The sequence below is a fragment of the Leuresthes tenuis genome, unplaced genomic scaffold (assembly GCF_036924035.1).
Source record: "Leuresthes tenuis unplaced genomic scaffold, fLeuTen1.0.hap1 SCAF_22, whole genome shotgun sequence".
Lineage (NCBI taxonomy): Eukaryota > Metazoa > Chordata > Actinopteri > Atheriniformes > Atherinopsidae > Leuresthes > Leuresthes tenuis.
In genome coordinates, this window is record NW_027325376.1 from 28,400,123 (window position 1) to 28,425,955 (window position 25,833).

Here is a 25,833-nt window from a genome sequence, read left to right on the forward strand (position 1 = left end):
GTGTGAGTGAGGAGTTGAAAGTTTATTGGCTGAAAGTTGAGACGAAGCCTGAGTCATGCCCCGCCTCCGCAAGTCAAACTTGGAAAACTGCCAGAGAAAATTAGAGCGAGAGAAGAAAGAAGAGAAAGAAAGCAGAATTAAATCATTTTATTGTCCGTCGTTTTATCTTGTCTCTATGCCTTTTGTTTTACGTTGCACGTTTCAACCTTTGTTTAATACTACACAGAGCAATATTTTTCTCTTTCTATGAAAACCAGTGTAAGCTTGTCAACTTTTTGTTCATATTTTGGGAATTGAAGTTTTCCTCAGCAGAGTTGGTTATTTGACAAAACAAGCAAACAAACTCCAACTCTGAGGTGAATCTCTAATTGTGTTCTTGTTTTTGATGGCGAATTCTCAATATCAAACTTCCGGCAATGAGAAGCCCCAGTGAAGAAAAGAGACCCAACTTTTCAGGCCCGTTGAAAGTCCACGGAAATTCATCCACTAACAGCTGACTAACTGGGCTAAGTGCCAACCAAAGTAAGGTCTGCCATCTTCTTCTCATTTTGGGACAGTTCTGTGGTATCAAGAGAAATCCAGAAGAATTTTAGAATATATTCTGAATTTAACAAGGAGCCAATGAAGAGAAGCTAAAACTGGATAAACATGATCTCTGCTGTTAGATTGTAAAGATAAACATTAGTGGTAATAAACTAATCTCCACATTCACTATGAGCTCCACAGCAATGCCTCCATTACAGCTACTAGAAATGGAATGTCCTATAATGTACGACTCAGACAGAACAGATTACCAAAATAAGTATCGATTTAATCAATCCAAGGTCTGGTACACGGGAAGGCAAGAATAGACCAGGCAAATGTACAAAATCAGCTGGCAAAATCTCTGGTCGTAAAACATGCAAAGGGGTCAAAAAATGACAAAAGACCAGACGAACACGCAACGAACAAGACAAAGGCTGGGATATAAATACACTAAACGAGGGGAATACAATGATGCACAGGTGAAAATAATTAGGATGACGACAGAGCAAGGCAAAACTGACAACAATTAGACAGTGAGAGGAAGTGACTACCGAAATAAAACAGGAACATAGAACCCACACATAGATGCCATGACGTCTAAAAAAGTTGTATCCATTTCAACCAGTACAACTTTAAAAACACGATGAAGCATCTGAGACCCTCAATTTGGTGTCTGGACATTTACTCTGCTTCCTCCTGCTGCTTACTGCTTTATTTGCTTTTAAATCATTCTACTTCTTTCCACTAGTCCTGGATATAATTTTATTCCTTTTCTTTTAAGTGTATATTTGTAACTGGTATTAGCCCTCCTGTTTGCAAAGAGAATCGGACAGAACAATTTCTCCTAATTCTGCATTATCAGTGAGCTGCACAGAGTGTGAGCGACTCTCTGTGAGGACAACACAGCTCGAGAAGAGGATTGAAACGCTGCAATACATTCGTGCGAACGAGGAATTTATTAACTCTATTATAGCTCCTGTACAGGCTGTGGAGCCTTCATGTGCCAAAGGACTAACTCAGATTTTTCTACACGGGATCACAGCTGATGTGGAGCCTCCCACTGCAGACCTGGCTGACACACTTCCCTGGATGTGTCCAAATGACACTGGAATATGTGGTGAAGCTCCCAAACCAGCCGGTCCGACTGATATCTCTTACTGGAACAGTGTTGGTGCCAAACCAAAGTCATCAACCCCAGCCAGGACCTGGTCTCATGTTGTCCGTCGTAGAGGTAAACCCAGCATGAAACCTAAACCTCCCGCACTCACTCCACCACCTGAAGTACCATTGCACAATAAACACGATCCGTTGACTCCAAATACAATGTGTGATGATGAAAGTAAAGCAAAAATGAATAAAAACAAGATAAATGGCCCCAAAAGTCAGCCATGGGCTAACCAGAACATCAGGAGAAGCCCAAATGCCACAACCAAGGTGAGGACAACAGAAGCAATCGACACATCCACACAAAATGGAATAGATACCACTCTGATTGGTGACTCTGTAACACAGCATGTCAGAATGGCAAAGACAGTCCCTGTTATAGTAGTCTTACTACAGACTGCTGTTCTGAGAACAAGCTGGGACCCAGTAGGATTCCTGTATTAGTTTGTAAAAGAAGGAATCTAAAACGGTCAACTTGCTGGGTGAATCTATCTAATCTGTTAATGGTACCACGTACAACTCAGAATACAACTGAGACCAGTGTAAACTCCACAAAGCTAGCTTTACTTTAATATTAGATCTCTGTCCAATAAGTCATTGTTAGTTAATGACTTCATCATTTCACACAATTTAGATTTTCTTTTTCTGACAGAAACATGGTTAACAGAGAGCGCAAGAATCCCTATCTCTTGCTCCATCAAAGGTTGCTAGAAACTTGGGTGTCATGATTAATGACCAACTAACCTTCAAAGATCACGTTACCTCGGTTGCTCGTTCATGCTGCTTTGCATTACTAAACATAAGAAAGATCAGACCATACCTAACCCAACATGCCCCCCAGCTCCTGGTGCAGGCCATGGTCATCTCCCGCCTTGACTACTGCAATGCTCTCCTAACTGGTCTCCCAGCCTGTACTATGAAACCTCTGCAGATGGTCCAGAACGCGGCAGCGCGTCTGGTCTTCGATCAGCTTAAAAGAGAACACACGTCACCCCTCTGTTCATTGAACTCCACTGGCTGCCCTTAGCCGCCCGCATCAAATTCAAGTCACTGATGTTAGCCTACAAAGTGCTTAGTGGAACGGCTCCCATCTACTTGAATGCTCTTGCAAAGGCTTATGTCACAACTCGGTCCCTCCTTTAGTCCCAGGATTGTCGTCTAGCAGCTCCTACACCACGCCTAAGACAATCCAAACTCTTTTGTGTCGTCTCACAATGGTGGAATGACCTACCGAGCGCTACCAGAACAGGGGCGTCCCTGTCTATCTTCAAGAAACTGTTGAAAACCCAGCTCTTCAGAGAGCATCTCCTATCCTAGCACTTACCTTGTACTTACCTACCCCCTCTATCTCTGCACTTTATCTTTCTGTACTCCCTTCTATGTCTGCACCCTATCTCTACTCTGTCACCTCTGACAGAGTCGGACTCGTGGGTTCCTTCTATGTAGTTTATTGTTAGCTTTTTATATAGCTGTTATATCTTCATCTGTAAGTCGTTTTGGATAAAAGCGTCTGCTAAATACATATACAAACATAACAAGTGCTACTGTTCTTAATGAAAGAGCACCCCCAAATTTTTGTTTTATGGATAAATGCCGAAATGGGAGGAAAGGTGGGGGAGAGGCTGCCTTATTTAAGGATATATTCCAGTGTAAAGAGATGTCATTTGGTGATTTCACTTCTTTTGAATATCTTAGTTTTATTTTAAAGGGTGTTCCTAAAATTCTGTTCTTAATCATTTACAGATCTCCAGGATACTGTGCAAGTCTTATTGATTAATTTTCTGAATTATTGTCTGTTATCTCGACTGATTTTAACCATTTTATCTTGACCGGGGATTTGAACACTCACATCGATAATATGACGGATGGTAATGCCAAAGAATTTTCTTCTGTGCTGGACATGTTTGGTTTGTGGCAACATGTCACAGAACCGACCCACCTTCGAGGTCACACTCTGGATCTGGTCATTTCGAAAGGTGTTGATATTTCTTCTGTTGTGCTTATTGATTTGGACTTGTCTGACCATTTCTGTATTTTATTTGATTTATTGATCACTCAGAATGTTCAAACAACAGCTTCTCAGTTACACACATGGACAAAATTGTTGGTACCCCTCAGTTAAAGAAGGAAAAACCCACAATTCTCACTGAAAGCACTTGAAACCTACAAAAGTAACAATAAATAAAAATTTATTGAAAATTAAATAATCAAAATCAGCCATTACTTTTGAAATGTTGATTAACATAATTATTTTAAAAAAACAAAACGTGTCCACGTGTGTAAGAAGAACAAGTGCTGAGTTTAGGGAGGCCATAGCTATGTTACCAACAGTGAGCGCACAGTTGACTGACGGACTGCTGGATCATTTCAACTTAAACTTCGAATGTAATGGAAGCTGTTGCACCGATAAGTATCGAAAGCACCTTAAACAACACCATGGAGAAACATCACAACGGTCAAAAACCTGAAAAGAGAATGCAGGAAAGCTGAACGTAAGTGGAGGAAAACAAAGCTTCAGATTCACTATGAGCTGTACAAACAAAGCCTGCGTAGTTCTAACAATGAGTTGTGCAAGGCCAGAGAGCTGCATTTATCTGAACTGATTAATAAGAATGCCAACAATTCTCCAACTCTGTTTGCTATGGTTGAAAAACTCACAAATCCTCCTAAACAGTCAAACCCAGACCTCCTCTCTACTGAGAAATGCAACTTAGCCAACTTTTTTTAGCCAAAAAAATCAAAACAATTAGACAAAACATTCACACCACACAGACCAACAAGAAAACTAATCTGTGTCTAAAACCTAGAAATAACTCTGACGTTATGTCACAATTTGATATTGTTGATTTAAAAATCTTAGAGGAAACAGTTCAGCATCTGAAATCAACAACTTGCACTTGATCTGGACTTTATACCATCTGACTTTTTAAAAAGTGTTTTTACCTCAGTAGAAAGTGATCTCCAATAAATAGTTAACAGCTCACTGGCATCAGGCATTTTTCGCAAGTCACTGAAGACAGCTGCCATTAAGCTACTCCTAAAGAAGAGAACTCTAGATGCCTCTGTGATGAACAACTACAGACCTGTCTCTAACCTCTGTTTTATATCCAAGATTGAGAAAGTTGTATTTAACCAGCTCAATGACTTTCTGAATGAAAGTGGAAGTCTCGATAACTTTCAATCAGGCTTCCGACGTCATCACAGCACTGAAACAGCTCTGGTCAAAGTGTTAAACAACTTGGAAACATCAACAGAATTAAAGGTTTTCTCTTCCAAAAAGACCAGGAGAAACTCATCCATGCATTCATCTCCAGTAGACTCCATTATTGTAATGGTCTGTTAACTGGACTTCTCGAAAAGAGCATTAAACATCTGCAGCTCATCCAGAACGCTGCTGCTGGAGTTTTAACCAGGACTAAGAGATCTGAACACATCATACCAGTTTTAAAATCTTTACTCTGGCTTCCAGTCAGTCACAGAATAGATTTTAAAAGCCTACTGATGGTTTACAAATCCCAGAACGGTTTAGGCCCAAAATGCATTTGTGATATGTTCAGAGAATATAAACCCAGCAGAGCTCTTAGATCCAAGGACTCAGGTCAGCTGGTCCAGTCCAGAGTCCAGACTAAACATGGAGTAGCAGCATTTAGCTGTTATGCTTCAAACAAGTGGAACAAACTACCAGAGGACATTAAACTGTCACCAAATGTAGACGTTTTTAAATCCAGGTTAAAAACATTTCTTTTCTCATGTCTATGCATGAAATCTGCACGATATCTTTTATCTTATCGACACTGTTGCTTGTTTTTATTAATTTTAATTATTTTATTTCTTTCTATTTATATTCTTTTACATATTCTTATTGCTTTTTCTGCTCCCCGCTGAAATGCTTTTATTTTATGTAAAGCTCCTTGAATTATTTTGTACATGAAATGTGCTATACAAATAAATCTGACTTTGACTTTAGACATCTTGGATATTGTTAACACATCTCCTCCATCTGGTGTTTTTTTGCACAGGCTCTAAAAACAGCAGTCATTAAGCCACTAATAAAAAGAAAAACTTGAATAAATACAGGCCTTCCTATTTTTGTTAAAATTGTAGATAAAGCTGTTTTTTATCCGCTGACAACAAATATGTTGCCATTTTCTAGGGTTCTGTCCACATCTCAGCACTGAGACCGCTCTTGTTAAAGTATGAAACAACATCATGGACGGCTGCTTTCTCTCTTAGTTTTACTGGATTTCTATGCTGCATTTAATACAATTGACCACAGTCTATTGCTCCTGAGATTGGAAAAATATGTGGCACTATCTGCCTCAGTACTAAAGACTGAAGTTTTAATTATCGATCCTAAGGCTCAGAGAGAAACACTGTCTTTAAATCCATCCAATCAGGTAAAGAATCTGAACTCAATTTCCACATATTAAACATGTAAAAAAAACAGGATTTTATCACTTAAAGAATATAGCCAGAGTCCCTTTCTCTCTCGTGCTAATGCAGAGACACTAACACAGCTTTTATTTCCAGTTGTATTGACTACTGTAACGCCCTGATTTCTGGTCTTCCAAAAAGAGACATCTTAGGTTTACAACTTTTACAGAACTCAGCAGCACGTGTGCTGACGAAGACCAGAAAGCGTAAACATATTACACCAGTTTTAAAATCACAGCATTGGTTCCCTGTGTGTTTTAGGAATGATTTTAAGGTCCTTTAATGGTTTTTAAATGTGTTTGGGGTCTTGGACCTTCTTATCTTTTAGAATTGCTTTTACCATATGAACCCTCGCACACCTTGAGATCCTCCGGCATTGGCCTTTTAATAATCCCCAAATGTAGAACATGAATTTACGCTGAGGAATCTTTTCAGCACCACGGAACTGACTGCCAAAGGACGTGAGGGCCGCAGAGGGTGTTGATATTTTTAAAAACGGGCTCAAGACCAACCTTTTATTTTAATTAATTTAATTTTAATCTAATTGAATTATTTTAGTCAATTTATATTTTAGCCCTTTTTATTATTTTTATTATTTTTACGACAGAGTTCATTTTAGCTATTTCCTGTTGTAAGTTTATTTTATTCATTCATTTCATATTCTTACCCTTTGTAGTTTTATGCTTTTATTCCATATCACCAGTGTTCCCACGGTGAGGGCCGTCTGGGCTGGGGGCTGTGATCGGCTCTGGCTGGGATGTCTCTGACTCGTGGTGAACATCGTCTTGGGCAGGTGGGGATCTGCAACAGTGCTCCACAGCTGTGGGCCCCTCACTGGCCTATAGCTTAGTGTGTGCCAGAGTGGAGGCGTCCTTGCTGTGGGTTGTAAGCAGCTCCTGTTCCTGTTTCCTTACCTAGCTCCTCTGTATTTAGCCGCACATTTATAAGTTTATTTTATTTGTGTGTGCATTTGTCTGTCCATGTGTATGTCCTGGGGTGGGGATAGGGGCTTCTTTTAAACATGTAAAGCACTTTGTGCTACGTTTTTAATGTATGAAAAGTGCTTTATAAATAAAGATTAATTTTTTTGTGATTGATTTAAAAAAAGTGGTCCTAATCCTACTTTGAAACACAGAGGCCACTTTGTGTATAGTTAATGACACATCTGAGCAGAAAAAAAATGGCATCTGGAGTTCCCCAGAGTTTAATTCTGGGGCCTCTTTTATTCAACATTTACATGCAAAACATGTTGACTGTGAAACGGAACAAAATATACAACCACAGTTACGCAGACAACACATAAATCTACATCACCATATTGCCCACAGATTATGATCCTTCACAGACTCTTGAACAAATAAATAACTGGATTATCCATAATCCAGCTTCCTGTCTGTAGAAGAATTGACTATAAAATGCTGCCATTGGGTTATAAAACTTGATGGTTTCGGGCCAAAGTACATCTCAGATCTTCTGGTACATTATGAACCTTCTTTTTTTTTTTTTTTTTTTTTTTTTTTTTTCCTTTTCCTGTTCAGCATTATGGCAGCAGAATTGTAGTCTGAATACCTTTGATGCCAAACAGATTTGCTTTGCCAAGGGAAGTTTTATAAATGTAAAGCTCCCCTTGATGCCCATTTATTTATTTCTGTTTACAATATATGAAATGTAATAGAACTGAACCGGACCGGGGGACAAGGAAAGAAGAAGAGGAAAGAAGCGGAAACAGAACAAAAATAGACACAAAAACCAGACAACCAGCTGCTACACCTGTAAAAAACAAAACAGACAACAATCCATGGCCTCTGAGGGGAATCCAGCCTTAGCGCCACCAGGAGCACCTGAAAGCAGACAAGCAGAAACAAACAAACACAAACAAACAAAAAAAAGCACAAGAAGCGGCAATCGCATACAACACAGCTGTGGATATAGATGACCTGAGACGACATGATAATACATCAACTGCTTAGTGAGCATGCTACTGGACTAATGAATGTGTGTGTGTGTGTGTGAGAACTTGCAACACCCATGGCACAGGACCTACATGATAACCGTGCTTAGTTATAAGTGTAAAAGCGTACAGGGCCACAATCCACTGCCCCCCCAAGCAATCAGAAGCAGGCAGAGAGGGCCACAAGACCCAGGCCACCAGCAGCCCCCATAGAGCACAGAACCCAGGAAGCCCACCGCAGGGGCAACCACGCATCCACCCAGAAGACTGCAGAGGAAGCCCCCGGACAGAGCCCCCATAAGCATAGGGCAGAGGCCCTCCGGGAGCCAGGGGCAACAGCCCACCGACCCCGCCAGGCCCCAGCCGCCCAGACACGGGCCGTGCACTGGACCCGGGCCCCAGGAGCCCGAGCGCCCCCAAACCCCCCGGCAGAGGCCCCACCCAATACCCAGGAGGGCCAAGTGCCCCAGACAGCCACACAGTGGGTCAGCGCCCCTGGCCAAGTGCCCTGGGAGTCAAGACGTGCCCACAGGTGGGTGAAGTCGCGAGCAGCGGGGAGAGGCAACGCCGCCCCCCCATCGGGAGAAGCACAGGCAGGCCAGGCGACAGCAAGTCCCAGATCCAGGCCCAATCATTACCACACACACTTTCACGTCCCATACATCCACACATCCACACGTCCTCCCTCCCTCGACTCCGCTGGGGTGTAGTGCAGCGGGCACACCACGGGGCCAGCAGCCCCCCAGCCACCACAGACCCCGAACCAGCAGAACAATTAATTAATCCTCCTGGCCCCTCCTGGCCCCTCCTGCCCCGAGCAGCAAGCAGGGATGTGGGAAGAAGACCCCTCGCCTCACCCTTCTGGCTCTTCAATATTTTCTAATAGTGAGCAATTAAAATTGAGGGGCAGCCAAACTTGTAGAACTGGGAGCGCGGCCCTCTGGGCAGCCTACATACCCAAAGAGCCCCGCCCACCAGATGCCACTCAGTGTAACCACCCCCCAAGACCTAATGTGTGTGTGTGAGTGTGTTTGATAAGTAGTAATGTCTAAGGTGTAATTGAAACGGGGGCAGGGAACTGCAGAGTGCAACCAAAGGGGACCACCTACGTGGCCCCATCCACTACACCCCACCGAACACACACGCCCCCAAAACCCTTCATGTGTGAGTGTGTGCTGTGTACAGGAGCCAGAAGGGAGAGGGGTATGGGGATATACACCGGGGGAGCTACTCTCCCCCGGAGAGGGCAGCCAGGGACTGGCTGCAATAGGCATCCCCGCTACCTGGGAGCCAACACAGGGCAGGAGGGCCTGATGTCCACATTATGAACCTTCAAGGCATCTCAGGTAATCAGCAACAGGTTCGCTTTCTGTCCTCAGAATTGTGAGGAAGCTACTTTCAGTTTTCATGGAGCATATATATGGGGCAGCTGTAGTTCAGGAGGAAGAGCAGTCGCCCACCAATCAGAAGGTCAGTGGTTCAACTCCAGCTTCCCTGGGCCACACGTCGAAGTTTCCTTGGGCAAGACACAGAATGCCAAGCATCCATCGGTGTATGCGTTTGTTTGAATGGATGAATGTAGTATGTTGTGTTAGAAGTGCTTTGAGTGGTCAGTTAGACAAAGAGTGCTATACACGAACAGTATATATGCACTATATTGCCAAAAGTATTCACTCACCCATCCAAATGATTCAATTCAGGCGTTCCAAACGCTTCCATATAAATTCAAGCACCAAGGCATGCAGACTACCCCGACCCAGAAAGTGCACAAGCAGGGCGAGAGGGTGGTCTATAACAACCTCGTAAGTATGTAAAGCATATACTTACAACAGAAAGAGAGAAGTTTGTTGATGATTTCAGTTTTAAAACTAACAAATCAAATTGTTTCGGGACAACTTTAGACATACATAGATAGAGAACATTGCAAATGTACTTTTACAAAGATAGCCACTCCCCCACCCTTAGTGGCTCTATCCTGGCGAAAGACATTGTAACCCCATATTAGGATGTCAGAGTTTGTAACACTTTTCTTAAGCCATGTTTCAGAGATAGCTAAGACATCAGGATTAGCAGTGATTTTACCTGATCAAATTTAGGCAACAAACTGCAGATGTAAAAATTCCAATGATTTGCGATCACAAAAATTAAGAGTTTAATTATTATTATTTTTTTAAGAGAATTAAAGCTGCAAGCAGCGTTGATCAGGCCCGAGCATGTGCACAGGTCGGGGTAGGCATAGGACAACGGCCGACACGCATGGCACAGCACAGCTGTCCGTGAAGTGTAGAACAGGCTGTGAGAATCCCATGTATATGAAGACATCATCCTCAGTGATTTTGAAAATTCGTAGGGGTGCCACTGAGCCATTTAGCTCCGGCTACACAGTATATGCTTTACATACTTACGAGGTCATCAGTGTGGACGTGTGTGCCAAGTTTCATGACCTTGGGATGATGATATGGCTACACGACCTTCACCGCCTGGCCACGCCCACACTGTTCAGACTTTGAAAAAGATTCTCCTAACTTTTAGTCCCCCATGGCTGAAAAATAACCTGGCCAAATTTGAAGCTGTTGGCATTAAATCTGGAGTTTGATCATATGCGAGGTGTGGAAACAAAGTGACGTTTCCAACCACCAGCAGGTGGCGCTATAGGTGAGTGTCAGTAGGCGCATATTTACGCAGTCAGGGCAGAGTCACGGGCAAGCCTATGAAGTTTGGTGAAGATGGAACAATGTATGCACAAGTTATGAGTGACTTCGTGTTTTGTCGCGAGCAGTTGCGAGTTGTCAAAGTTTGAGGGTCTGTCACGGCCACACCCTTCAGACTCACCAGTAGAAGTTGACGCGCTGACCAAACCTCACAACTTCATGTGGCCCTCAGATTAGCTCAGGAACAGTGTGTAGAGAGCTTCATGGAATGGGTTTCCATGGCTGAGCAGCTGCATCCAAGCCATACATCACCAAGTGCAATGCAAAGCGTTGGATGTAGTGGTGTAAAGCACATTGCCACTGGACTCTAGAGCAGTGGAGATGTGTTTTCTTGAGTGATGAATCACACTTCTCCATCTGGCAATCTGATGGAGGAGTCTGGGTTTGGGGATTGCCAGGGGAACAGTACTTGTCTGACTACATTGTGCTAAGTGTAAAGTTTGGTGGAGGGGGGATTATGGTGTGGGGTTGTTCTTCAGGAGCTGGGCTTGGCCCCTTAGTTCCAGTGAACTAACTCTGAGTTCCAGTGAAGGAAAAAGCTTGCCCAGAAGAGTTGAAGTTGTTATAGCTGCAAAGGGTGGGCCGACCTCATATTAAACCCTATGGATTAAGAATGGGATGCCACTTAAATTCATATGCGTGTAAAGGCAGATGAGTCAATACTTTTGGCAATATAGTGTATGTGGAACAAACTCCCAGATAGTCGGATACAATCAATACAGATACATATCAATACATTTCACAACACTGTACCTCCCACTGTTGTTTTGTCTGTCAAGCACTGCGAAGTTTTGTTTTACTGCTTTTATATTCTGTATAGCCTAAAGCACTTTGAGTCTATCTGTGGGGCCTCTGGCCGCACTGCATTAAAAACTGGTATGATTCTGTCATGTAAATCACTGCATAGGCTCAGGAACACTGTAGCTGTATCAATCATTGTCTGTGAACCAGTGTCGTTTTTGACAACCATCTTAGATTTAGTCTTAGTCTTCTAGATTAAAATGCTTATTAGTTTTAGTCACATTTTAGTCACTTCAATATGTGATAGTTTTAGTCTAGTTGTAGTCGACAAAAAGTTTAAAAGGTTTGTCTAGTTTTAGTAAAAAAGAAAAAAGTATTGTCTTTTAACAAATTAATTTAGGTCAGTAAGTATTGTAGATTGCTGTTGGCCAGTGTCACACATAAGTTGTGAGAATAGCAGATCTATAAGTTCAACACATTGCAACACAGATGGGCTATTTTCACCAATAATTACAATACTTTCTGATCTAAGGATTGTGCATTACACACAGATAAAGTGGTAACAGTGGAATCAATGTTCATTAATCCAAAAAAACAAAAACATTCTACTTCGACAATTGTGGCTTTATTTCTCAGAATATGCTAAAATACAATGAACACATACACATGCCCCAAATATGAGTAACGAATGAAGAACACATATGCTCAACTTGCCTTGTCTGCCTGCATATTTTTTCTAAAAACAGACATCATACAACCCCACTCTATCTTTAACTTAAGCCAACTTAACGTTAGCATAACAAAGATAACTTTAGCCTGAAGTTAGCAGCGCATTTGCGCCAGGAGTATGTGGAAAACTTATCTGCCGATTGTCGAGTAACATTGTATGTATACGATATGTTGACAGCACTTGTAACTGTCACGGAACAACGGTGTTGAACGGAGGACCCAGATGCAGAACTCACAAAGCAAACAAGATTTATGTCAGGAACAAAAAGGCAAGAACAAAAAGCGCAGCTGAGCCGGATATCAAAAATTGTAAAACTGTGACATAAAACAAAACAAGACTATGACTAATGAAACAAGACGAGACTATGGAAAAACCTGACCTGACGAGACATGGACCATGGAGAAAGGTGAGGATTCTGCCATGACTGAGGGAAACCTGGAAACTGAATACTGTGGGGAGGTGATTAGTGATGGTGTGCAGCTGTGAACAAAACAGGTGATGTAAGTGAGTCTAACGTGACAGGGGAATAAACACGACAAGAGAAATTAACCTAAAACCTGAAAACAAGACCAAACAAAACAGATCTCAAAACGTGAACGTGACAGAGCCCACCCGGGCTCCCACTGGCGAAGACAAGGCAGCTGCAATATAGTTCTCCCACTGGGGGAAGGCGAGGACAAAGTCAGTGGAGAGTTTGCCCGTGCTCCCACTGATGAAGGTGAAGGCAAGGAGAAAGGCGAAATCAAAATTTGTTCCTGAACTTATTTTAGGAGAGAAGTAAGCAATGTATTTAGCTCATATTGTTTTTCTGACATGCTCTAATGCACCTCTGATGGAACAGAAAATGCTGTGACTCAAACAGGAAGTGCATTGTAGCAGTGCCTTACATATCACATCCATTAATCATCTTCATTTCAACACTTTTCACAACTCTAACATGGTCATGTGTTTAATGTGTGTAATTGTTACATATAGATAGTCAAATTTGCTACTTTGAGGTTTTTATCTATTTAGTGTTGCTCTATTATTGATTGCACATTTTCATGATCATATTCCATGTATTGTATGATCTGATTTTGCATCCCACATCTGTAAAATGTCCATATTAATGCCTGATTGATCTCCTCTAAACGTACATGCAGTCTGTTGCCCTGGAAGAGCAACAACATTTTCTTTGTTCTGAATTGACTGGTTTTAGAAAGCACTGATTTCTTTAAGTGTGATACTGAGGCTTTCCAAGTGAAGACACAACCTGGTGCTGATGGATGTAATTTTCTGATCTAAGCGGAGAAGCTCATTTAAATTAGTGTAGTACATGTAATATTAAACAGATGTGACCCTCTATAGAACAACCATTGAGAGCGTACTCACATACTGCATCACAGCTTGGTTTGAAGAAAGTTCAGCTACAGACCGTAAGTCTCTGCGGGGAGTGATCATTGGCTGTCCCCTGCCCCACCTGGAAGAGATCGCCTCCTCACACTCCCTAAAACAGGTCAAAGCTATCCTGTCTTACCCTCCCTACCCAGCCCACCAACCTGTTTGACCTGCTCCCCTCTGGCAGGCGATACAGGTCAGTCAAAGTCCACACAGTCAGGATGACAAACAGCTTCTTTCCCTGGGCCATCACAACTCTAAACCCGCATAAACTGCCTTAAGACTGTTAATCTGTCTGCAAATTCCACAACAACCAAGTGCAAAACTATGTTAAGCTGTGTATCTATATAAGTTTCTTGCTAAATGGAACGGCACCTCAGGCCTTTTTATATAGTTACATTTTTACATTGTTTATTGTTTTAATGGATATATAAGCACAATTTGGAGATGCACCTTCATTTTGTTGTACAATGTGTGTGCAATGACAATAAAGCTTTATCTATCTGTGTGTGAGCAACAGTGTTAAACCTGATCATTTGGATCTGGGCGGCCTGTGTCTGTCATCCAAGACTTTCTAACATCCTTTGTATTCTCATTGCTTCCCTCATCTGATTTCTCCTTCCCTCTTTCAGTCTGTTCTCCATCACTCTTCTTTACTGTAATCACATTACTCTCTCTCTGTCTCTGTCCTCCTTAGATCTGAGGTGACGCAGAGCAAACCCTGCCCTCACTGACTGCAGAGAGAATCACGTCTGCAGCTTCAGCCACACAGACAGTTTCGCCTCCATCATGCAGTCCTCCATTCTTCTCTTCTGCTCAATCTCCTTCCTGTTCATCCCCAACTGCTTCTCCCAGAGTGAGTCAGACCTCATTGTTCAGACACGTACTGGTCGAGTTCAAGGCATCCGCCAGCCAGCTCCAGACCGAAGCTATGTCACCGCTTTCCTGGGCATTCCCTTTGCTGAGCCACCGATGGGGAAGCGGCGTTTCCGTCCTGCTGACCCAAAGCGCCCGTGGACAGGGGTGTTTGAAGCCAACGCCTACCCTAACGCCTGTTATCAGTATGTGGACACATCACTCCCAGGTTTCCAGGGCTCTGAGATGTGGAATCCTAACACAGACATGAGTGAGGACTGTCTGTACCTCAATGTATGGGTGCCCTCCTCGCCCAAACCCCACAACCTCACAGTTATGGTGTGGATCTATGGTGGAGGTATGTGCTTAGACCTTATTACGAAAGAGTAAGCTATATGTTAGACAGAAACTTTTCATCAAAAAGATAATTACGAATAATAATAATAATAAGTTTATATTTGGTGGTATGGATGGCTCTGTTCTTATGGTATGGCTCCCTGTCGTTTAATATACAAACATGTCATACCGAAGATGGGGAAGATCTCCATTAGAAACATATAAAAGAAGAGAGCAGCCTTAATAACAAATCTGGCCCTCAATAAGTCAGGTGTAGTTTCAGAAGGAGGAGGTCTGTTCGAGGTCGATTTCAAAGTAGCTTGAAGATGATGTGGTAAAGAAATGCAGCCCAAAGCATTTTATATGGAGTGCTCGCTAGGATGGTTACACCAAATCAGTAGTTTTATTTATTCAACCAGGAAAAGATTAAGAATCTCTTTTCCAAGAATGTCCTGGACAAGACAGCAGCACGGAGATAAAGATTAACAGACAGACATATCAGCACATGCAAACTGACTGAAAATCAGGCAGAACATCTACAAACAGATGAATCTGCCTCCAAGTCATCCAGCATTTTTTTTAAAGCCTCTTTTTTTGCAGTTTGTTGCAGGCAAAGGGAGCAGCATACATGACAGCTTTTTTTCCAACCTCACTTTGTACCCTTGGAACTGAAAATATTTATTTTTTAAATCATGTGAATGAAGGCTGTAAGGCCCTGAACTCTTCAGATGGAGGAAGGTCGAAAAGTAAGATGGGAGTACATCAAGAATAGCCTTTTAAACAAGAATAGATGCGATAGCCGAATGGAAATGGCGCGAGTCAAAGCTTCAGGTTCATTATGAGGTTTACAGAGAAAAACTATGTGTGTTCAACTAGACTTTGCGTAGAACGAGGGAGAGTTATTTTTCTGAAATCATAAAAAAACTGCAGTAATAACTCTCGTGTCCTGTTTGCTACAGTAAACAGATTAACAAATCCTCCAGTTTCACTGCCTTTAGAACTCATTTCTACATCTAAGTGTAATGAGTTTGCAATATTCTTTAATGACAAAGTTCAAGGCATTAAAAATGCAATAATTTCCACAACAAAAACAACTACTCTGCAGCCAGCTAGACACCTAGAGCTGACACATTTCACACCTGTCACTGACAAAACAGTCAAAGAGATCATCTGCAGTCTGAGTTCATCGACATGCTGCCTTGATGAATTGCCCACTAGATTTCTAAAGTCTGTGCTGAGCAGTTTGTTACCACAACTCGCTCATCTCGTCAACATCTCACTCCAGACTGGAACATTTCCAAAGGCCTTAAAAACTGCTGTAATTAAGCCTTTTCTAAGAGCCGTCTTGATGCCACAGTACTGAACAACTACCGGCCCATATCAAACCTGCCGTTCTTAGGCAAAGTCCTAGAAAAAGTTGTATACCAACAGCTTTCTGACTTTCTCCTGTCTAACAATTTCCAGAAGAACCCACCTTGATACAGTGTGTTTTGGTTTAATCCGACAAGCAAAGTTGGAAGGTTTCAGCTTCTTGCTTCCCCTACAACTTCACAGTAGGCTAAGGTTGCCTCCTGAGCCAGTTCCAACTCTAAAAGGCTTATGATTGATGAGGATGGGGGTTGAGGGTTGATGCGACAATTTGATGTTTTATTGCTGCAGTTAAACTTATTAATCAGGCTATGTACAGCAAGCTTACAGTCAACCTTGTTAGTCGATTTTCCTTCTCTTTCATTCGTGCTTTGAAACACGTTCATGTCCATTGCACAACCTACTTCTAAAGTAGTTCATCCTAACAGACACCCTGCTATTGAGTCATTTTGTGTTGCATCTGTATTTTGTAGTTAGTTGATAAATGTGTATTTATATTGCTCTGTTGCGTTGGCTGTTTTATCAGCACTCATAAATAGTAGTTAGCATTTGGAAACAAACTGTTGTTTCAAACAGCATTTAAAAGCTAGACTGTTGTGATATAGACATCCGATTGCTGGGAAAATGAGACAAACTCTGATCTTTTGTTGTTTTTGTGAATATAAGCGCTCCATGTGCTGTGGTCCTCTACAGAAACTCAGAGCACACTGAAGGAAGGAACATGAGTTGGAAGATGACGTGACGTGGCTCTGTTGTAGCTTTCTGGCTGTGGTAAACCAAATCAGCTCTTAGCTAGATAAACTTAGAACTGTCCCTGGCACCAGACGTGAACCAGCTTCGGAACTGTTTTGGTTGTAATTGGTTATGTGTCAGATTTACCAACTGAATATGCATAAGGGAAACAGCTGATCAATCTGTTGATATGGGCTAAGCTTGACAACGGGGCCTGTCAGAATGCTGTGCTTTATATTAGTAATAAGTGCATCTGTATTCTAAAATACATTCTTTAAATTTTTTAGTTAAAAGCTTCTGTAAGTGGTAAAGGGTTGTGATAACATAGGCCAACACTAAACTGTTCTATGAAATATTTTCAGGGTACTACAGTGGTTCTTCTTCTCTGGATGTGTATGATGGTCGCTACCTAGCTCACAGTGAGACAGTCATTGTTGTGTCCATGAACTATCGGATCGGTGCCTTTGGCTTCCTTGCTCTGCATGGCTCCTCTGAGGCTCCTGGAAATGTAGGTCTGCTGGACCAGAGGATGGCACTGCAGTGGGTGCAAGATAACATCCATTTCTTTGGTGGAAACCCAAAACAGGTTTATATCTCTATATTTGTCTGGCCTCTTCAACACAGCAGATTAAAGGAACCAGTTTTTCTCCTAACCTTTATGTTTCCTCTTCTTCTATGTCAAACAGGTGACTATATTTGGAGAGAGTGCTGGTGGTGCTTCAGTAGGATTCCACCTGTTATCTCCAGATAGCAGACCTACTTTCGCAAGGGCCATTCTCCAGAGTGGGGTCCCCAACTGTCCCTGGGCCTCAGTTAGTCCTGCTGAGGCCCGAAGACGCGCCACACTACTGGGCAAGCTGGTTGGCTGCAACGGAGGCAACGACACTGAGCTGGTGGACTGTCTGCGCAGTAAAACTCCAAAGGAGCTTATCGACCAGGAATGGCAGGTGAGGCAGACTCAGTCTGAAGCTCACTTTATTCTTTTTTAGGTCTCACAACCTTTCTGACACAGCAATTAGCGAATTAAGAAACTTCATGACACTTATAACATGATCATGTAAATGTCAAATATTTCCACCAATGAGTCCCACTCGTTGGTTTACAACACTTTCCATTATGTTCTAATACAGCTGAAAAAATTTTTGTTAATTATGTAAATTAATGTTAATTATTGACAAATCATTATTGGCTGATGGTATACAGTATAATGTCACCCCTAAAGTAGATAAAACGGACAGTTATGTCACAAGCAAATATGGAAAAGGCTTTCACTACAATGGCAGTGTCTGTGCGTCCAGTGCTTGCTTTCAGTAACACGACACAAATTTCTCAAAATGAAAAAATCTCCTTTCCAAGCAATAATGTGATTTAAGACCCGTGCGACACACTGATATGATGGGTGACATGTTCCCAGGGCAACAAAGAGGTCATAAACATATGAATATTAAGAGCTGACTTAGAAGCAGCACCTCTTTGCATTATATAACCAGATCCCTGCCATGTGGTGCCTATGCTGGAAATAAATTAGCTAGAAAATTGGGCCCATGTAAGGTTGTGTGTTGGCCCAATGTTCATTGCCCATGTGGGTTTGATGAATGAATGAGTGGGCCCCAAATGGACTTTCCCATTTGTTGTGACACAAAATGGGTCACATTTATGATGGTCATTTCCAGCCCTGGCTTATATTTGTCTGTAGTGATCCAGCTGGGGCCCACATAGAGGGCCCAGTGGGCTACCATATGGGGGTGACTCAAGTGGGCTTATTTTTTGGCTAATGCACATTCACTACCTGTGTACCTTAGCAGAACCAATTTTGACAATTAGCACTGGCCCATTCTGGGAAATACTAAATGGGGCCTATTTTTCAATCTATTCATACACATATAGGCCCCAAGTGAAGCAGCTTGATTCTTTTGATTGTGAGATCACAGTCATGAGAAAATCCATCTACAGCATAAAGTTCAGACTACTATGCTTGTGGCTATGGGTAGGTTTAATAAGACAAGTTTAGCACGATTCGTACACAAGGCAATTCAAAGTGCTTTACAGCTTCATAAAATGACAAGAAGGCAAATAAAATCATTCCATAAATATAAAAAACAATCATTAATTAATTAAATTAAAAGGGAATAGAGCAGATAAAATATCTTCAGTTGTCATATGCACAGCTGAATAAACGGTTTTCAGCCTGGATTTAAACATTGTCAGAGTTGAGGCCTGTCTGACATCTTTTTTCAGATTTTAGGAACATAAAGCTGAAACGCAGCCTCAGCTTGTTTCGTCCTGACTCTGGGCACAAGCAGGAGACCCCTCCCTGAGGTTCTTAGAGTCCCGGTTGGTTCATATGGCTCTGACATGTCAGAGATGTACTTTGGTGCTAGACCATGAAAAGACTTGTACACAAGCAGAGCTGTTTTAAAGTCCATTCTCTGAGTGACAGGAAGCCAGTGCAGAGACCTGAGCACTGGACTAATATGGTCGTATTTCCTGGTTCTAGTCAGGACTCGAGCAGCAGCATTCTGGATGTACTGCAGCTGTCTTACAGCCCATTTAGAGCCCAGTCAGCAGGCCGTTACAGAAGTCTAACCTGCTGGAGACAAACGCATGGATTAGTCTTTCTGAGTCTGGTTTAGACACTATTCCTTTGATTCTGGCAATGTTTTTCAGATGGTAAAAAGCTTCTGATGTTATTGATTTAATGTGGCTGTTAAAGTTCAGGTCTGAGTCCAATATTACCCCTGGATTTCTAACTTGATTATTAGGTTTTAGAGAGAGAGTCTCAAGGTGACTGATAACACTTTCTCTTTGTTTCTGTGGGCCACAGACAATGATTTCCGTTTTGTCTGAGTTTAGCTGGAGAAAATCGTTTTGCATCCACACACTGATCTGTTCGATGCAGTGACACAATGTATCTACAGGCCCGTGTTCTCCTGCAATGATTGGTGGCTCCTATTCACTTACTAGTTGCAGATGTAATGTTTGGGTTAATTTCTTCAGTTCTTTTTCTCTCCCTCGGCCTTAGAAGTTATGCTTTCAACCCAATGATTGGATGCAGTGGATGTAGATGTCAGGTTCATGGAGAAAATGGAGCAGGCTGATTTGGCTTTCCAGCTAACTGCCACAAATGACATGCTTTAATATATATTGCGGCATCTCGTTTTAGGTACGGACAAAAGAAATGTTTCAAAATATTAAAGTTTTTCTCACCCTGAATCATGAGCAACTTTGAGAACCACGGAACAAAATTTTGATGGTACAGCCAGCTGAAAAATAGCATTTCCCACAATAATATTAATATATATTCATATTTCTTTTAGAGTGGGCTCATTCTAAAAGTGGGCGCTTTGAGTGGTCAGTTAGACTAGAAAAGCGCTATACAAGTACAAGTCCATTTACCATTCTGCTGTTCATCTAACAATCAATTTTGTGGCACTGTCAGGGGAGAGTCTGTTAAAGATGGAATAGGCTAATTCTCTTCAGCCTTCCCATCAGATAGCGTGTCCGTTGCGCATGTGACCCTACAGTTGGAAAAAACCTCTTGAAAATTGCTCATTCAGCCAGATAAGGGGGGCGGCTGTAGCTCAGGAGGAAGAGCAGTTGGTGGTTCGACAGAAGGTCGGTAATTCGACTCTCGCTTCCCCGTGTCAGGCAAGACACTGAAACCCATGTTGCCTACCGGTGCATCCATTAGTGCAGAGTGAACGTAGTAGGAATTACGTCTCTGTATAGACTTAGTCAAGCTGTGTGAAGGGGTGAATGTGGCATGTAGTGTTAAAAGCACTTTGAGTGGTCAGCTAGACTAGAAAAGAGACGAGGTAGCAGCTACGGCTTTTGTGCAGTTATTGGCTCGGGAGCTGTCTTCGGCCTCAAGCACACCGAGAGAGAATACAGCAGTCAGGGCTGAATGCAGTGCCACTGGAGACTATATTTTTTTCCCTCGTAATCCATGTTTTTATTACAAATGAAGGAAGAATCTCTTGTAGCGGTCTGTGTTACAGCAGTTCTGACTCCTGACAGATTCTCAAGAAACTCCATTTTCTGGAAAGATACTAGCCTGAACCTCTTGGCACGCAGAGGCGCTAGCGTAGCTCTCTCCATAGCTGGCTGGCTTGTATTGATAGTTGCACAATTAAAGCGATTAGGACTAATAACTAAACAACTTCTCATAACAAGGGGATTAAGTAGCCAAACATGATAAATTAGATGTTTCTCTTACCGCTCCGCTGTCATTGCTGGAAGCCATGTTGGACTGACTGAAATTCACATGCATATGTAGCAGTTTGTTAAAAAAAGAAAAAACGTCATATTCATTTCACCGAAACACCCCACTTTTATTGTTCCTTATTGGGTTGTTCTTCTTTCCTGACGGTTGATAATGTAGTAGTGTGTATGTGTGATCATTGCCATTTCTGCTGACCGGAGTGTCTGATGTTGAGCCGCACACCCACACACGGAGCTCACCGTTTTTATTTCTGTTGACAGTGAAACTGTTGAATTGGATCCAACTCCCTGTTTTTTATTCCCGCACAACACAACGCAGAGGACAAATGCACAGGCTACACACATAGCGCGGTTTGAATGGCTTAATGTGATTGGATTATGAGGAAATCGTCTCGCACGTTGGGTGCGTTCTTATGATTGGCTGAAACAAGGAAGATATCTGATTGGTTGCAGATCACTCCGTGTTAACAAAAAAAAAGACATTTGTGGGTTGACACAAGTCAGGGGAGTCTCAAAAGTCACACACAAATGCAGCGAAATCCACAGACCAGAAGCCGTTTGAAAATCAAGTTGTATTTGTGTGTCCATCAGAAATACCTGTGTGAATCTTGTCCTGCGCATTTGTAAATCGTCCTGTGCATTTGTGATACTTGAGACTGATTAGGTCCATAGTCCTAGACCCAAGATTAGTTTTAGCTCTTTTGAATCTCTGATTCTCAGTTTTTCCCACCCAAAGTGGAAATCATAAAAACCTCTTGTGTTTGTTGTTGTGTATCGTCCACCTGGCCCTTATTCTGAGTTTCTGTCTGAATTCTCAGAGTTTTTATTCCAGTTAGTGTTGAGTACAGATAAAGTCATTGTAGTGGGTGACTTTATATTCATGTAGATGTTGAAAATGACAGCCTAAATATTAACTTTAATTCTATATTAGACTCTATTGGATTTTCTCAAAGTGTTCACAGACTTACTCACTGCTTTAATCATACCCTTGACCTTGTGCTGACTTATGGCATTGAGAGTGAACAGTTAACAGAGATTTAATGATGAATTAATTAATTTAGCAGATGCTTTTATCCAAAGAGGTTTACAGGTGGATTGGTGGAAAATATGGGATTTAGTATCTTGCACAAGGATACTTCGATTTATAGACTTGGGAATTTGGAGATCAAACTAGTGACCTTCCATCTGTAGGACAAGCAGTTAGCCACACAGAGGGTGAGACCTCTACACTGCATTACTGTCTGTTGTGTTGCTTCTACAGTAACAAGTGAACTTAGGCTTAAAGTACACAGTAAAGTACCAACAGCCACTGAGTGAAAACACCGTTGGCAACATACTACGTCTTGGAGGAAATCAGTGTAGTTTCTGCTGTAATTGAGACTGAAAATGGATATTTGTTGATCTGCTGTCAGGAGAGATCTGCACTCTTCAGGTCAGAGCGCTGTAATGGGAATTGGAATTTTCCTTCAGATATGAAATCAAAGCATGTTTAATTTCTGACAGTAATTGGCTTAAACACACCGGAAAAATGATGTTCTAACCCGGTGAGCCCTTGGAGTTGAGGAGATAGAAATTGGGAAACGGGTAATGGTCACAACTGCAGAGTTGAATGTAAACACAATTATAGGTCAAACAGCTGATGCCAGCTGTGGATGGTTGAAATTAATTGAATTTACTTTGCTTGAATTCCAGAAATAGCACCAATGCTTACTGGTACTTTGGAACCAACTAGTCTGACATCAGCATCAAATTTAGCTGCAATTTTCAGAGTTTGAAGAGCCAGGAGCTCTCCCAGTGAGAAACACAACTCCGCTGCCCTTACTCTAACTTCAGACCTCTTAGATCCTGTGAGAAACTGCTTTTAGCTGCTCATGCGTTGCAGTGGCAGCTCCAAAGCTCTGGAACATTCTTCCTCTTTCAGGTGAATGTGGCCTTTTTATTGACAGCTTTTAAACACAACTGAAAACATGTTTGTACTACTTGGCCTTTTGCTGCATTTGAACATTTTTTTGCATTTTTCACACCCTTAAGTGTCTTTATTGTTTTATTTGTTACTTTTTAGGGAAGTCATTTTTATGAGGGTTTACTTAGTGTTGCCTTTGTTGCTTTCAGGTGCTTTTAATCTGCCTCTGCTTTTCTGTTTTAGTTTTCTTTTCTTATTTGTGTTATGTTCTGTACAGCTCTTTGGTCAACTGCAGTTGTTTTAAATGTGTTTTATGAATACATTTTTACTTTATCACTTCTTGCACGCTCTAATCTTAAAGCAGGGACTATGAGCATTTGTGACGGTAGCATCAAAAATCTGTTAAGAGAAAACACTGAAGATTTATGTCATGTGGTCTTTGGTATTTTGTGCTTGCTTGTCTGTTCCATTCAGACAGATCAACTCATTAGCCCATGTGGGTTTTGTCATCCTGTTCTGAACAGGTTCTGCCTTGGTCAGCTCTGTTTCGGTTTTCATTTGTACCAGTTGTGGATGGGGAATTTCTGCCTGACACTCCCGATGCCATGCTTAACTCAGGCAACTTTAAAGACACTCAGATCCTTCTTGGGGTCAACCAGGATGAGGGCTCATACTTCCTGCTGTACGGAGCACCAGGCTTCAGCAAAGACAACGACAGTCTCATCTCCAGAGATGACTTCCTAGAAGGTGAAATTAGCGCAGCTGGGAGAATAAGCTTACTGCAAAATTCAGGGCCGACAGAACAAGGAGAAGTTTTCTGGTCTCATCTGAAAGAGAATAGTAGAAATCAAATGATCACATAAAGCCTGTTTTAGATACATCACATTTTTCATTTTTGTTCTTTTTTGCATGAAATGTGGTTTCATGAATAAAATTGCACTGCCTTGCCACAGGTTGCTCGTGTCACTTACAGAGCGTGTTAGCCGCTGACAGAATCCCAACCACACTGCCTTACATGGGTGGTCATGTATGGTGTTAGGTTAATGGTTCAAAGTTCAGACTAATGCAACACTAAAAGGAAATCAAGTTTCTAAAGTTTTTAAACTTTCTTTTTATATTAGCAGAAAGAATTGTTGAATGTTTACAGCCATGACCTTACTTCCAGTAACAGCTTTGCATGTAAAGTCTCTAAAATCTTTTAATTCTATCTATCAGGTGTCAAGCTGAGTGTACCACATGCTAATGATATTGGAGTGGAAGCAGTGGTGCTACAATATACTGACTGGATGGATGAGAATAATGGGGTGAAAAACCGTGATGCCATGGATGACATTGTGGGTGACCACAATGTCATTTGCCCATTGGCCCACTTTGCGCGCTCCTATGCTCAACGCCATGCTCTTAAGGCTAACATGGGCGGAGCTGGCTTCAGCCAGATGAACAATGCAGGAAACTCGCAAGGTAAGATTTGCTGTGGAGCTCAAGGGGTGCTGTGCTCTGGTGTATCAGCTTGGTGTCTGTATAACTAATTTTACTGTATAGTGTGTAGTTATCAGGGCAATGATAGTTTACAGTTTTCAGCTTTCTACCTAGAACATTTGACTCATCTGTTTCCTCCCTGAATCTGGTGGCACAACTCTGTTTACACAAATATCAACATAAGCCAGAGTTTTTTCACATTATGCAAAGCATTGATTGTTAGTTTTAAAGAAAGAAGAGAGAATCTGTACCTGTACTCTTATGCTCATGCCATGTGTTTCATACTGTTCTGAAACTTGAATGTGTCCCCCCATATTTAAGTAAGTTTGTATAGAAAAGTCTATTAAATGACTAGATGTCAGGTAATGAATGTAAAAGGCCTGGACTACATCTTCATTATAAATATATTGTTTCCTTGCTCTTAAAGGAGGAGTGTACCTCTACCTTTTTGATCACCGCGCCTCCAATTTAGCCTGGCCAGAGTGGATGGGCGTGATCCACGGCTACGAAATTGAGTTTGTCTTTGGCTTGCCTCTGGAAAAGCAACTCAATTACACCCTGGATGAAGAGAAACTGAGTCGGCGCATGATGAGATATTGGGCCAACTTTGCACGGACAGGGTAAGGCATCACAGAATGGAAAGAAAGCTATGAAAGAAGCTATGAGCAGGTCAGTTAGAGATCAAACCAGAGTAAAAATCCATCCAACATTTTCCAATGCTCATGTTTGTGAAGGAGGTGACTACAAAGTGCAATAAAGATAGCAAACCTCTGGCAAGTGAAACCAGTGCCTCAGATACAATACTTCTGAGGGTCTCTAAATCATCTATAACTCCAAAAGTTAAAAGTTAAAAAGTATCAACTTTCCTCACAATTTAATAATTTCTCATTAACATTACATTTACATACAAAATATTTAACCCAAACAGAAATTGTGTTGTTGCAGTTTTTTTAAAAATTTTGTATTCATTTATTTATAAATATTCTGGCAGTTTTTGCCTAAAAAGCATACCCAAAGTAAATTAAAAGCTGTTCTTCAACCATTTGGAGTAGAGGTATGGTTGAGGTGTCTTTGAAAGAGAATCTGTCTAAGTACTGCTGTTACAAAGTAATATGAGCTTGAATTAGGGCTGCAACTAGCGACTATTTTGATAGTCGACTAGTCATCGATTATTGAAACAATTAATCGACTAATCGGTTAATTACTAATTAAAACAACCCAAAACTGAAAAAGGATACATTCAAGCCATATTATATCTTGACTTTTAACATTAACTGAAAATGCTAAAAAGACAGCTGGGTGTAAT

At 41.7% G+C, this 25,833-nt stretch overlaps 1 protein-coding gene across 1 annotated transcript in view; it reads left to right on the forward strand.

Moving 5' to 3' along the window:
* The window catches only part of ache (acetylcholinesterase (Yt blood group)), a 53,833-nt gene that overhangs the window by 13,693 nt on the left and 14,307 nt on the right, over positions 1-25,833 (forward strand). Inside the window, exons 2-7 of the mRNA XM_072376068.1 lie at positions 14,331-14,846; positions 17,287-17,510; positions 17,611-17,871; positions 23,573-23,795; positions 24,264-24,509; positions 24,955-25,147. Of these exons, the coding sequence (XP_072232169.1) occupies positions 14,423-14,846; positions 17,287-17,510; positions 17,611-17,871; positions 23,573-23,795; positions 24,264-24,509; positions 24,955-25,147 (1,571 nt within the window). The 5' untranslated portion in view covers positions 14,331-14,422. The remainder of the gene's footprint in view (positions 1-14,330; positions 14,847-17,286; positions 17,511-17,610; positions 17,872-23,572; positions 23,796-24,263; positions 24,510-24,954; positions 25,148-25,833) is intronic.